The sequence below is a fragment of the Anneissia japonica genome, unplaced genomic scaffold, assembly GCF_011630105.1.
Source record: "Anneissia japonica isolate Jap-2015-1 unplaced genomic scaffold, ASM1163010v1 scaffold7766_len575116_cov191, whole genome shotgun sequence".
NCBI classification, from domain to species: Eukaryota; Metazoa; Echinodermata; class Crinoidea; order Comatulida; family Comatulidae; genus Anneissia; species Anneissia japonica.
The window spans coordinates 374,130-389,519 of NW_022694700.1; the positions used below are offsets into that span (position 1 = coordinate 374,130).

The 15,390-nt window shown below is 34.7% G+C and overlaps 2 protein-coding genes across 2 annotated transcripts; one reads left to right on the top strand and one right to left on the bottom strand.

The window, feature by feature from the left end:
• Positions 1 to 24: 24 nt before the first annotated feature.
• Positions 25 to 10,303, top strand: LOC117101184 (protein zer-1 homolog). Its single transcript, XM_033241074.1, has 11 exons — positions 25 to 177; positions 1,164 to 1,942; positions 2,498 to 2,632; positions 4,058 to 4,283; positions 4,378 to 4,521; positions 4,935 to 4,993; positions 5,578 to 5,640; positions 6,769 to 7,039; positions 7,875 to 7,976; positions 8,606 to 8,819; positions 9,180 to 10,303. Exons 2-11 carry the CDS (start codon positions 1,254 to 1,256, stop codon positions 9,335 to 9,337), a joined length of 2,061 nt encoding a protein of 686 aa, XP_033096965.1. The 5' UTR covers positions 25 to 177; positions 1,164 to 1,253; the 3' UTR covers positions 9,338 to 10,303.
• A 132-nt stretch (positions 10,304 to 10,435) lies between these two features.
• On the bottom strand, positions 10,436 to 14,460 carry LOC117101171 (ankyrin-1-like). Its single transcript, XM_033241056.1, has one exon. It carries the CDS (start codon positions 12,362 to 12,364, stop codon positions 11,171 to 11,173), a length of 1,194 nt encoding a protein of 397 aa, XP_033096947.1. The 5' UTR covers positions 12,365 to 14,460; the 3' UTR covers positions 10,436 to 11,170.
• Between the last annotated feature and the right edge of the window lie 930 nt (positions 14,461 to 15,390).

A 15,390-nucleotide genomic window follows, 5' to 3' on the forward strand; every position in this document is an offset into this window, starting at 1 on the left:
TCTTATAAGTTTCCCTGCGCTGTTGAACAACCTTGGTCCGCCCCGTGGCACCACTTCCGGGAATTCCTTCCTGGATTTGCCTCGTCAACTTTTGCGATTGTGGATGGCTGATGTTTGTGAAATGGATTGTGATATTTTCTTTGATTAATTAATGATGATATCTTGATACGTTTGAATGTGAGTTGTAAACAAGGAGTTAGTCTGATATGACTCATGAATGCCTTGAATTGTTGCTGAGGACCAGTGTCCCTAAATTAGATAGAGAGCAAGGCCTAGCCTACTACTACGCCAGCCTAGTTAGTAGTAGTACTAAGTAGTAGGCCTAGCTAGCTAGGGTAGGGGCCTAGGTCTAGGAAGGAGGAGAGATACTGAGAGAGAGCTGTGTAAAGCCGCCTTCTTCAGCATTCTCTGTTTCTTGCTAGCCAATTAGTCTATCCAGCATCTAGAGTCTATTCTATAATTTATTAGGCTAACAGTGTCAGAATCAGATTCTACTTTTTTAGCTAGCACCTAGGCCTACCTACAGCATGGTCCAGCTAGGACTTGATTTGGAGCAGAGGTTACATGTTGTATTGTTTTGTTTGCACGTACTACCTAGATTAAATTGAAACTTTGATTGAAATGAAATTAACCACATTCCACAACAGTCCTCAAATGTCTTGGAAAAAGAAATCTCCACCTGCAGTACAGTAAAGTAATATAAACTCATATGTGGTTCTGTGCAGTATACCGCCAGGAAGGCCTGCACCGGGAATATATCGTCAGCGCAAAAATTTGGCCTAGAAATTTTTCAGTGCATTTCGCAAAATAAGGGCCTATTTCCCTGCAGGTTTTGCCGAAAATTAGGCTTTGACCTAATCTTAATATACAAACAATGTATTATACAGTAATTACAATTCTGCACACCTACATTTCTTGCGATTTTCCACACAAATTTGAGCTGGTTTTTGAGGTATCATCCATGAAATTAAAAACTTTACAGTATGGTATACAGTAAATGTAGGCCTATAGTTAAAATTAACAGAAAATTAATGAAAATATGAATCCAATGATGAGTTGCATACTGACATTATATTACAAACATTGACACACAGATTGCATGTCTTATATTATACAGGTGCATATGAACTTGTTTTTATTTATTGTCTATCATTATTTTTCAGACAGCCTGTTGTTTCAATGACAGATGATTAAACCAAAGTTGAACTAAACATTTTATTGCAAATTCCAAGTTGTAGAACTCCACCATAACCATGACTGGCTCCAGTATCAATTATAGTGACAACATCCCTGTCTCATTGGTAGATAGATTGATCTGCTACATCGCACAGAATCCTAGTACGTACTGTGTGGTGAATAAAGAAGGGGAACTTGTTAAGTTACGTGACGATGCCGTACTTAGCACTCCTATTAGCGATAAACTTGTAAACTTACAAGCAGAGTCTGGCCATATATCTGAGTCATTTATGAAGCTTTTCAGTGACACAAACAAGACACGTCTGGAGAGAATGAAAGTGTCAGGTTCGAACATTACCGACAGATGTTTGTCTTATGTGCGTAAACAAACTCTTATTGAATTGGATCTATCACACTGTCAGAACATCACACCCTGTGCTTTTCAGTGTTTAGATGAACAGCGACACCTGCAAATTTTGAAGTTAGAAAACTGTGCAATTATCAAAGGGTACAACAGAATGAAGGATGTTGCGTTTCGCAATCTGCGATTATTAAATATCGCAAACACAGAAATAAATGCAGTGCAGCTTTATTGTCTTATGAAGGAGCTTGAACAATTGACATCATTGGATGTGTCAAAGGTTGTCAAGAATGGAGACTTGATGTTTTTGAATCCGCTTCGGGCATCACTGAAGTCTCTCGTTCTTCATGACTGCATGTTGATTCAAACAAGTCTAGACTATATTTGTACAATGGTTAATCTAAGGTATAATAAAATCCATGCAATTATTTTAATAATAGAACAGTAAATCTTTCAAGTCATGGAAATATTTATTCAAACTTGCAATTTTGCTTGGGTACAAAAGATTATTTAAAAAAATAAAAAAATAATAAAAATAAATTCATCTTCAACCCCAAATAAACATTTATTGCTTCCACATCGAATCAAACAATATAATTAGGATGTTAAAATTGAAAACAGCCCAGAAGAACAAAAAAAAGTGTCAAGAAATGTTGAAATTAACAGATTTGATTAAATGGAAGAGGGCAATGCTCTAAAAGGAACCCCAAGTAAAGAAAAAAAAAGTATTCTTCATGACACTTGTAGTGAGCATCAAAACAAGCAATAATTCTGAAAATAGATGCAAAGAAACAAACACACACACAGTAAAATATCAAAAGTGTGCAGGAAACAAAGTAATGCAATTATAATTTAATAACTATATGATATTTTGGAAACAATTAACTGTGACATACTAATTTAATTAGATTTATTATGATTATAATATGAAAATAATTGCATCAATCATTTTCTTTGCAGACACTTGGATATTTCAAATACATCAGCTGACAAACTGGACATTCGGACAGCATTTCTTCACAGTATTTGTAGGAATTTACCGAACCTCAGTTCATTGGATTTGTCAGGGAATAGCGTAGAAACAGATGGCAATGGGTGAGCACCATCATTTACATAATATGACTAGTGTAGGAGCATTACAAACGCGAGACGACTCTTAATTTTTTTAGTTATTCTGACGACACTATATTCGTTGAATAATAAAGCTTTGTATTTGTATTGTGTTAATTCACAATGTGTGTCTGCAATGGAGTATTATGATATAGTGAAATGCCCATATTTGGATGTAATATGACATAAACAAGCCCTTATATGGGCACATCACACACATTTGTCACATAAAATTTGATAGAGTAGACTGACCCTAAATGTCCTGAAATGGCTTTGGCGACCAGATCGTCCACTGGACCTCAATTTTGGCACTGGCACTTGGCAGCAACAGCGCTTGCAATAGCCTTACTCCCATGAAGCTGTGGAACACTTAGCCCCTGCATCATGCGACTGTTCTTCACCTTTTTAATGAATACAGTTTTTAATTAACTTTTCCTAATATTAAATAATTCAGTACTACCAAAAGTTATAACAACTGAAGACCTCAAGGCATTTTACAGTAAAAACAAGAGGATCATTTTAAATCTGAAAAAAGTACGTTCAAATTTAGAATCTGGGTTCTTGGTAAATGTAAGCATAGTATTCAGATGTTTCAATTCATACTGAACTGTCTCATGTACCATGTATACAAACGATTTAGTTATTAAGTGCCCCATTTACAGTACCATGATGAATTTGATGAAAGCTTTCAACATGTCAAGGGTCAAACATTTCTTTTTATTATGGGTTGAGATGAGTATGAAACTATGATATCATCAAACCTGTTAATTATTGAATTTGTAAAATCTGCATTTGAAAGGCGTACTGCTCTTGAGGCTTTGACTTGAAGACGGTGATTAAAATATATTGTTCATCGTCTGTGACTCAGGCTTTTCTTTTATACATTTATTATATACTTTTTTCTCTCTCTCTCCTACTTTCAATATTAAATACAATTTTTGTTTTCCCTATTTTGACCAAAACTATTTGTTGAAGGTGATTGTTAAATCAACTGAATGGAATTGTTTTGAGAAGCATTTCTCATCATTGGTGTTGCAAAATGTTTGCATTTATACACATGCACAGTCATATATTTAAATTGGACATCATTCTAGCATTCATCTAACAGCTTGTCAACATAATTGCTTACTGTTTACATGATAAAGTGACTTAATATCCTTCCAACATTTGACACCTTGTCACAAGCGGATGTCAAAGACCTCAGTACTCTGCAACTATTTTGTTTATGAGGACTGACAGTGTAATTATTTCTTGCATTGTAATGAAGTTATTTTATACTTCTGGTCATTAGACACATAGGCCTACATAGATATTATGAATCACTGAGTATAATAACACATTCTATAACTTCTTCACATACACCAGTACAGACATAGGGCAGTCTTTGAGGGTATACTATTAAAGCATGTTTAATTTTCCTTACAGAAGAAGTGATCAATCAAAATTGAAGTATCATTCTCCAGCCATGCTTGCAAAAGAGCAGACTGAAGATTTAAGAACTGATGCAGAAATTCTTACAGAAGGTGATGCGACAAGCTCAAGTATTGAGGGCTTAAGGTCCTTGCCTAGGCCTTTACAGTTCCTAGGTCTCCTGGGCTGTGCAGCCTGCGAACTGACCTATCTCCCAGCAATCAAGGTATTTTTAAGAGTGATTTCTCTTCAGAAATAAGACTACGGTACATTCAACAAGATTCATATAAAACAACTACTTTTTTGCATTTATTTTTAAGGTCGCTGGTGAAGCCAATGAACAACAAGTCTTGAATGCCATCGAGGCTTACGTTAGTCGAAGTGTCTTCCTTCTGAAAGCCCTCAATGTTTATTTTGACGTCATAAAAACAACTAATTGCAGTGAGATACCAAGAGCTGCTAATGTAAGTTTTCATTTGTCTGTGGATTATAATTATTAATATTAGATATTATTCCAAATGAAACATACCTTTTAGACCCCTTTACCATTTGAATGGTCGTGATTCAATGCGTTGGCTCAGTTCTCCATAATCATCTTTTTTTCTTAATTTTTTGTGGTCATCCCACTTTTTTATTTACCATTTAATCATATTTCCATATTTTCATTGAGGGTCTAAGTTCACATTGCATGGTTGTTTAGAACCAACCTTTTCCCAAGTTTTGAAATATTCAAAAATCATCTTTTATAGGATTAACGTTTCCAAGTTTTCTCCGCCTTTTAGTGTGTTGAAAATCATTTATACAACTCATCAATAAAAAATTTTCCTCTTGAGTCTGGCTTTGAAAGCTTATTTGAGGTAATTGTTTTCCATTTTAGATTATAGCACTTGCCATGAAATCACATCCTCAAGATTGTCCCATTCAAATCTCTGGCAGGTGAGTATACTTATAACATCAGATATCTATTGGTTGCAATTATTGAAGTAAAGAACAGAAAATTCCGGCTGGGTAATTTTAGTAGCTTTGATTTATTCTCAATGTGTATGGTATAATTTTATTTAATGGCATTTTTATTTGTATTATAAGGCCTAGGCGAGACTTTTTTTATACGTTGCTTAGCAAACCTACCGCCCGCCAATAATGATGATTTTGAATAAATATAACATTTTTGGTTCAATTAGCATACCCACCGCCACAAATAATGGAAATTTCTGAAAATATTAAAAGTTTTTCTTTATTTATATTATGCCCGTCACTGCCTTGAAATCTCCAAAATTAAGATATGTGTATTCCTTCCTAATTATTTTAAAATTTAAGGCATTTTCACCATTACTACACTATTTACCAATAAAATTTTATTTTTATTTTTTCCACTGTCTGGATGTGTTGGCAAAATTATTTGCTAAATAAGAAAACAAAATTTTATTTTTATTTTTTTTCCACCCTCCTCTGATTGTCTTTAAAAAAATTAAGTTCGCGAAACAAGGTACATATAATAATGGTTCTTTTTGTTTTTTAAGTGCATCACTGTATCATATTTCGGGTGAAACTTACGAAAGGAATTTGTCATTCACCATGAAAAGGTATGTACATTCTGTGTTCAACCTAATTACATTCCTTTTTATACTTTAATATTATGTGTGGTCTAGTGCAGTTGTTAATTTTTACGTCATAAGAAATATTATATATTATTATTACTATTTCCGCCAGGAGATATATGTTTTCAGTTGTGTAAGTTTGTGTGTGTGTTCAAGTTTTGGTGTTTTCGTTTGGTTTTTTTTGTGTATGACATAGCTCAAAAACGGCTGCACAGACATAATTGAAAATTACAGGGAGTGTTAGGTATAACCCAATGAAGGAATGATTAAATTTTGGTAACGGTACTGAGTAGGGTGTGGATATGAGAACCATTTAAAGAAAAACGTCCCAAATCAGATATTTAAAAAAATAATCAACCTATTGGAATTAAACTTTCGTAAAAGCTTAAGCAACATACAAGGAAGAAATTATGAAGTGCATCTTTACATTGAAACATATGACGCTAAAAACCAAATCCCCATATTTCTATTTCCAAAATATTTCCATTTTAACACCAATACATTGCATTATTTTGTTTATCCTGGCAATAGAATACCACTCTCCCACCCCTGTTGAATTTTCACTTTAATCCCTTGTTAGGTTTAGCTTTGTTTGTTTGTTTTTGTTTGTTTGTTTGTCTCTTTCCCCCTTAGATTTATTCACTTTAAAAGCTTTACAGGTAGTTTAATGGTCCTCCTATTTACAAGCTCCCTTGAATTTATTGGAGGTCCATTTCATCATCTATATCATTATATTATCCTTGCATTTGTTATTTGTTTTTTTGGAATTTAATGATGAATAAAGAATTTCCGTGATTTTATACCAGATGTATTCCATCTAACTACATTCCGTCTTATACCAGATGCATTCCATCTGATCACATTTCCTTTTTATACCATTCAATTGATCACATTTCCTTCTTACATCAAATGTATTCCATCTGATCACATTTCCTTCTTATACTAGATCATCTGTTCTTGCATGCACAACTATCACATGTTTTTCAGATTTTAAAATGTTTGATGGTACTTAGAGCCAGACTAAAAAAAGTCTTATCATATATAGCTGCCTTTATGAAGTGTTAATGCATAAAATTATATTGAAATACATACTAATATTTGTGTCGATTTTAGACGTATCATCATCGCTCTGTTGGATGCAATGGAAAACAACACGAAAAGTCTGACACTCCAAAGAAACTGCTGTCTCACCCTTTACAACTTCCAGCTACCTTTCGATCTCCAGTTCCAGTATAAACGCCTCGCCAAGATACTCATAAATATCATAAACAACGAGAGCATTGATGGGATAGTAGAACGACTCTGCGTATACATGTGCAACAATATCGTATGTCATGTAGAAGGGGAGGAGAAGAAACTGATGGGCGAATTAGGAGTTGTAAAGGTAAAGTTTTGTATGAAAAATTGAAGTGATATGGCCCTATTTTATGTGTAAAGCCAGGCATTCGCTGCGCATGATGGTAGTCGTTTGACGCGGTTCCATTTAGAACGTCATTTTTTTAAATGATTGCAACCGACAATCAGCAGACGGTGTTTACGTTGTCTAACGCTTACAATTAGTGGAGTTAGGTTCATCGGTCGACATTTGTACGTCCTTCGTACAATGCAGTGGGTGCGCAGCTGACATCACCCAAATTTTTCACGTACATTTTATACTTTGTGTACAGAGCTTCATCTATCTGAGAAATTCTGCTCCCCTCCATTTTTAATTCCAGGAACTGCAAATACATGCTACTTCAGTATTCTTTTTTTTTCTTTCTGTGGGTAACATTATTCATTATACTATTCATTCATAGTAATTGCTGTGCAGACTTTGATGTACTGCCTGTCATGTGTAAAAAAAATTAAAAACTTATTTCCTTATTTGAATTGCCTTATATATATATATAAGTTTGTTATTAACTTGCTATTAAAAATTTGAATGAGAAAAAATTTTCCCCATCAATTAATGGACACTGAAGTAATTTCTTTTTTGTATTCTTTTCCATAGACCCTTAAATTGTCTGGTAATCAACCTAAAGATTTTTGTAATAAAATGTCTGATATTAGCGAAAATACTCTTTTTATGTTTGTTTCTGAAAACTTATTTCATCCTTTTTAAATGAGCTACTTGAATCAAACCTGATTTTTTAGGGTTTTCCCAATTTCGTTTAGCAGGCAGTACAGTACATCTTTAATTTGTAACATTGTTGTAATTTGTAATACTGCCTTTATTTCAGAGCATGCTTGTTTTAATACGGAAACGTGTAGAAATAAAATCCTATGACGAAGTCATGGAAACAGCGTGGAGCACGCTCTGGAATGTTACCGGTAAAGATGATGTTATTATAATATTATTTAAAATTTCCAAATTTGCATAAATAAATACTGTTCTGAGATTATTTTATCCATCATACATACATGATGTATGTTTTCATGGTGGGTAAAAAAATATTTGTTCATTATTAATACTATAAGTAACATCCTAGTCAAAAATGAATAAAATTATATAAAGAAATACAGTAACAGATATTTTGTAGTCACACACTGCGGCAATGGTTGTTGGCTGACACTATTTTTTGGAGAACATGTCGTAATGTGTACGCAATGAATCAACAATTTGCAGACAGCTTTGCGTCGTCAGAGGCAAAATAAGCTTTGCTTATTTTTTACAATACAAAATTTATGTGGCATGAGATTAACACATCATCGAAATCATTTAGTTTCCTCCTCTAAATAGTTTCTAGAGGAATTTGCATATGGAAGGAACCGACTTTGGCCAGGTGAACCTTATTTGGGTTTTTGTCCAGTTTTCCTCTAAATTGTAAATTCTTCATACAAAAACTTGGGATTAGGTATCTTTCAATAAGCCAATTCATGTTTTGAACTGTGCATGCACGTTATCCTATGGTATCTAAGGTCAATCGACATAAAACTATGCTTTGTATCACTTCATTATTTTTCTCTTTAGACAAGATTGTGTGTAACTGACTATCTTGCAAGCTCACATGCCGTGTTTTTTAATCACTCTACACATTGTGAATGGAAGTTACTTTTATGTGTGCCTCTTTTTACAATTCATTTTAGATCATTTGAGCCCATATTCCGTCTTGTCGACCAGTTTCATACACCGGTTTGCCAGTATTGGTCAGTCTGGGCGTTGACGAATCTCTGCAATGTTGACCGTAAGTTGATGAACTATTCCAGATCTTAAGTTGATTCATTCTATAAACAATTCTTATGTCTGCTCCACCTTATTTTATTCTGTCCTGGATGTGGGTTGTAAGTTTTTGCTATTATGCTTTCATTGCTACTGTTCCCACATTTATGTGTTTCTATTAATGAGGTTGACTTCCCAGTATGAATTTCAGACGTGTAGTTTTTAGTTGCTAGTTTTTGATTTTTGTACCATAGTAAAGTTTGGGAAACTGAGACTACTAATGAATTTCATTTACATAAATCATAGTTTTTAACACAGGTTTAATATGATTAATATACAGATACGAATTTGTGTAGTAATGATGGATTTTTGTGGGTTTTTCTAGCCGACAAGTACTGCAGACTTTTGAGGAAAGAAGGTGGCCTGGAGAAACTGTACAAAATATTGCACGATCATCGGACAATTGATAGAGTGAGGGTGCTTGCCGATCAGACGATTAACTTGAACAACAACTCATTGGGTCCTTACACACCACAGATTTGATTTAAATACCAATGTTATTATAATTATAAGAAGATACCTTAAAGGTCTTGAATTATGGTTAGTTGTGAAGCAATAATGACTAATATACCTTGCTGTATTAACTCAGTTGCATCAGTTTATATTCTAATAATATTAGAGATTTGGTATAAAATGCTATTGCTTCAAAGATTATATTTACAGTGTTCAAAAAAGTGTAGTATCTATATTACAAAAACCAAAGTATTGTAACAGAGTATCTAATACCCCTTTTACACTGCCAAAGGCAGAATCGACCCGGGTTACTTCCGGAGTAATCCCGGGTGCATTTCCCATTTACATCGAAAGAAAAAGTCCGGGTTGATCCCGAGTTGCTCCCATTTTACACTGGCAATGAACTCGGGTTCAAATACTGCCCTCAGTTTTTGTTGCGATGGTGATCATCACTTCGCTTGAGTTCCTCGTCGTCACAAAGCCACAATTATTGTCAATTATTGAAGCAGTGTACCTGCAGATTGTTTTTAAATTATGCAAATTAAATCAGCAGTTTTGATATCAAGTCTATACCGGAGCGTAGAGGTTTTAATTTGACAAGTGTCTAGGCCTAGCCCATTGTAGGCAAAGTTTAGGCCTACCTGACCACAGCTGCGATAGACGCCAGGTAAGGCCTAATTCCGGAATTCGGTGCTGTTTACACTGGCGACTCCGGAATGCACCCGGGTTGTCCTACGCTGAATGTTTGGCAACCTGAGTAGGACTTCTTGACGTTTACACTATAACCACAACTCGGGAGATTTTAACCCGGGTATTGGAAAATCCCGGGTTCCGTCCGGAATTTTGCTTGCAGTGTAAAAGGGGTATAATATGCCTGGGATATAATTACATAAAAGCGTAATATTAGTATCCTTCTAAAAATCACATTATTCAATATAATTATTCTTTTATGTTGGTGCTGTATTAATAAAATGTTTATGCCCCATACAATTTTAATGCATTTGTCACTGTTGATTATTTATGGGAGGAAATGCATGTTTTTGCCATTTTGTCATTCTATGTGGTATGTTGTACAGTATTAAGTCTTAAGCCTGGCACAATCTACATCGAATTCCCCTCGTCTGTGTTAACACACTGTCTATATTTGACAGCGAGGCTGTCTGCATAATGGCAGTCTGAGTTGTTTGTTGTTTAAAATGATCTGTCAACCACACCTTGTCACGCTGGCAATGGAATTGTGTTTCCGGAGTTGATGATGAGGGAGCAAAATACAGTAATACATTTTGGATAAACTATCCATAAATTTTCTGGAACTGACTTAAAGAAATAGCTTTATGACGTCAGTGCTGCTACTCACACTTGTTCACAATATAACAGAATAGTATCATGCAAAAACGTTTCATTCCCTCTGAGGCTCTAGAAACCCCGACATTTACTAGTTTTGGGCAAATCTGAAAAACGGAAATTATAATTTTTTTCTGAAAGCCAGTCGCATAAAATATAACTATAGAGGGCTCAATTCATAGTCTAAACATAATTATAAAAATTATGAATAACTGAAGCAATAAAATTGATGGTAGAAACTAGTGTTCACATGACCCCCTCGCCCATACTATTTAACTTTGGTTCGTGTCTAACTGGCGTATTTGTAATAGAACTTGCATAAGTTTGGCATAAAAGAAAAAAATAATCTGTAGAAAGACCTCAACCTGTAAAAAGACTTCATTTTAATGACTTGCATACTCATACGTTTGAACCTATTAATTTTTATCAGTTGATGTGATGTGAACATCTAAAAAATCCTTATAAATTTTTATTTATTTCAGTTTAATTTTTTTTAGGGTAATAGTTTAGCCTGCATTATCAACTTTGGTTCCATGTGTATGCAGTAACTCTGTAGGATCCCTGCATGCTCCAAAGGAAAAATGGAGACGTGGGCTCGTTTGTATGACTATTATATTCAACTGCTAATGTTATTCTCTTCAGGGGTAAGAGTATAATGTCAATAACCGGATTAGTTAATTCTAATGACGTCAGTAAACTACGGGAAATATTTTTTCCCTTGAGTATTCGTCTGATGCAGCATCGACAAATAAATTGCAACGAAGATGGATTTTTACCCCTATGCAAGAGCTTGTCCATCACGAGTTTAGATTCAAATTTATCTTCGAAGGAGATATTGTTGATGTCTTGTAATGCTCCAATGTTCACCTGTGACATTTCATTCAGCATTGAATTAAGACCATGGAGATGGTCAATGTAGCCACCCAGGTTACTAATACCATAGACATCTGCAAGTGGTCTCTTCTGATGCAAATACTCCTGCAGAATACTCAAGTGATTTTGCAAGTAGAGAGTCAACGGTGTTTCTCCTGTATCGTCTGCGATGTTCGGGTCTGCGCCTAAATCGATCAGTGTGCTAACCATTCGATCACGATTTCTACTCTGCAAGCAAGCAATGTGCAATGGTGTGCGCCCGTTCCTGTCATCTCTTTGATTTACATCAACTTTACATTCGGAGACCAAAAATGTGGCACATTCTACGCCACGATTAAGGAAGTTTTTGGCAACAAGATGCAGAGCTGTTTCCGAATTACCGTTTTGAAATCCGGGATTAGCGTCGAGAGAAACCAGTTCCTGAAGGAAACCCAAGTGACAGTAGTCTGCCGCAATGTGAAGGGGTGTGTTGCCGAATACATCTGCAATTTCCAAATCTATCTTCATCTGCACAATAGGAATTATAGTTGGTACCAACCCTACGATGTTGTAAAATGCACATAGATGAACTGGAGTTCTGCCGTCAAGATCCTGCAAATTGACGTAAACTCCATACTGGATGAGCAACTTTAGCAATTGAAACCCACGTGTCAAAGTAACGTCAATAACTGTCGATCGATTGTTCATACGTTCCCAATGAAGTCTCCTTATAAGGCAGTGGATTGCAGTACGTCCGAGGTTGTCCTGTAGGTTGGGATTCAACCCAGAGCTAAGTATCAATCGTGCCATTTCTAGTTCTGAATTCGATGGAAACTGATTGCAAAGAATATGTAGAGGCATCAAACTTGGGTCTGTTGGTGGATTCGTTCCAGAGAAAATCTGTCTCCAGTCGATAGGTCCCTACCAAAAAAAGAAAAGAGCAAACTAATAGAAAGATTAATAAAGGCCCAACATTGATATGCCAGTCAGCTTTCATAAATATGCACTTTCACACAGTGATTTAAAACAAGGCCGATCCACTACGGTAGGTGGCTATGATGCTCTTGGCCAGTGTATTATGCTTTCTGTCTGCTGCACAAGACCTATAGGCTATGCAAAACAGCCACGCGTACTGACATCGATTACAGATGATCGCAGTCTGAACCTGAAACTTTAATTCTATTTATTATACTGCACATGAACCTGACTTCATTGTCATTTATTACTCATCTGATTGATTGACAGTGTCATGGACTAAGTGACACAATTTTGATACAATATATTATAATGGTGTCATTCTTGTATTGATTAGGATAATTTACAGGCGTTTAAATACAAATGCTGCGCTCCCGTAAATGGTGTATGATACTTGTTTTTATAAATCACCGGTGCGAAATAATTATGTGCCATTCGAAAACATAGACATTTTCCCTCATATGCATCAACAAAGTATTTCATTTGGGAAAAGAAAAACCAAAATATATATCCTATATTTTACTTTTAAGTGCTAGGCTAGGATTAGCTACGTCATTATGCTGATAGAAAAGAGACTATATTGAAGATGAACTCTTTAGTTACTTTAATCTGTCTTAAATATCTAAAAAAATTGAAATTTTTTATCCACATTTCTTTTTACAATTCATTATTATCAATTTAGCTTGGCCAAAAAAATAACTGGTATTTTATCAAATTGAACAGAAACAGACCCTAACTAAAAAGATGCATTTTAAATCTAGGCCTAGTAAAAATATATTTCATCAGTTACAGGCTTATGCATAGGCTAGACCTTGCGTAGTTCTTTGTGTAGGCCTACCGTGTAATTTATTTTCTGTATATTATAATAATAATATTAAAATTGTAGAATATTTTCATCATAACGAGATGGTTAAAAAAGTTAATATAAGGACATTGAAAAAAGTAAATAAATGTATTTGAATAGAGCACAACCTTACATTTATCACCGACCTACAGGCTTCCAAGTTGTAGTTTCTAATGCAATTGCATATGTATTCCAATGGAGTCAATATTCTCGGTTTAAACAGACGCACAAAACATCGCTGATCAGCTACTTCAATATTAAAATCAATTTCCTCGTCGTCTGTAATCATATTATATACTTAGACAATTGATATAATAATAATAATAACAGACGTCTAGGCCTAACAATAATTTATTAAGGTCTAGGCCCCCTAAATATTCTACGTATATTCACAAAAGATAAAAACATTAGGCCTAGTTGTAAACATTCGTAAGTGTACAGCTGCTGCTTAGTAGACTGTAGTATCATGGTATTATGTGAATGAAATAAAAACAATTTTGTTGCTATAGTATATGTTCTTTTTGCAAACAAAAGAACGCGCGAATTTGTTCGGATGTTACGCATGCGCGTTTGCGTTAACTAACGACCGCTATGCATGCACTAAACACTAATTTGATTAAATTTCGTTTTAATTTAAAATTGACGCTGTTAACAATCTTAACATAATTCTAAAATAAGAAATTTCTTTACGCAGGAAACGAAATTGGTAACACAGCCCTGAGTACCTACTCATGACTTTTGCTATTAATTAAATTAATGTTTATTTTAACTTATTTTAGTGTGGGCGAATCCATGAAAGTATCATCAGCAAATAGGCCTATATATTTATACTCTCTTGTATTTTACACACAAATGTATCTAATAACGACAGAAGGTAGGTGAAGAAAGTTTATTTTGTTTGATCCCGACAAAGAGCAGGCATTATTAGGGCCCAGGCCTATCCTAGACATAAATATGCATCTCTACTGATTGATACCACTACCCTATGATATGGAGGTTTCTGAATAGCGACGCTTCTGTGCGTCTGTTTAAACCAAGAATAAAAATGTTATCATATCAATACTTTTTACGTTATCCCCAGTGCCAGTAGACAGTAGACTAGGCAAATCTGTGTGGTTGAATAATTAATGTAATTTGCAATTTGTTGCCAAATATTATTCCCAAAATTAGTGTTTTGTTTGTTGTTTCTGTAATAAATCTTATTCAATGTTTTCAAGTAGGCCTATCATTTTATAATGTTTGGTTGGTGCAAGCTTTTTATAAAAATTTCATTAATCGTTTTTAATCTAAATATTGCGTTTGAAGGTTATTGTAAAGTAGACCGTAGGGCCGGCCAAGGCCTAGCCTAATTAAATTTAGAGATTTATTTTAAATGTGTAACAATGTACTGTATATACGAAATACAAAATACAACTTAAAATAAATAATATATATAATGTGAAAATAATTATAAAATTAAAATATATGTTAATCCCAAAATATATATAGGCCTACAATATTTATTAGAACTTATGTCGTAAGTATTATTGTTATTTTAGAAGTTAATTTTATTTCAGAGCAGACCAGAGGCATTGGTGACTTCATTTCTTCAAATAAACAGCAGATGGAAATGTATAATTGTAGTAGTAGACTAAATACAGATGATACCTTTATTAAGTCGTATGTACACATAGGTGACCATCAACGTTCGAGAAACACGCGTGGCACTAAAAGGAATTATGGTATTGCTAAACTGATTCGGAACAGCGGGATTTTAGCTGAGAGAAAAAAGAAATTAAAGAAAAAGGAACTAGCAAGTAAGTGAACGGACGATTTTACTAAAAAATGAAGGTTAAGGTAGTCTCATATTCATTATTGAACGTAGGGGAATCAGGGGCGAATCCAGAGATGTCCGAAAAGGGGGAGGGGTGAAAGTGGGGCCGATTGAGATAACACCACCCTAGGGAGTCCGGGGGCATTCCCCCGCGAAAATAACTACTTCTGAGGCGTTTTGAGCGATTATTTTTTTTTATTTTTCTTTTTCTTTTTTTTTACTTTCCAAAAAGTGGGAGGGGGTGGGGCTGGGCCG

Coding starts and splice junctions, on each gene's coding strand:
- LOC117101184 (XM_033241074.1), top strand. CDS start 1,254: ATGACTGGCTCCAGTATCAATTATAGTGACAACATCCCTGTCTCATTG. Junction 2,633..4,057: donor GTAGAAACAGATGGCAATGG/GTGAGCACCATC, acceptor TTAAAGCATGTT/TAATTTTCCTTACAGAAGAA. Junction 7,040..7,874: donor GCGAATTAGGAGTTGTAAAG/GTAAAGTTTTGT, acceptor CCTTTATTTCAG/AGCATGCTTGTTTTAATACG.
- LOC117101171 (XM_033241056.1), bottom strand. CDS start 12,364: ATGCCTCTACATATTCTTTGCAATCAGTTTCCATCGAATTCAGAACTA.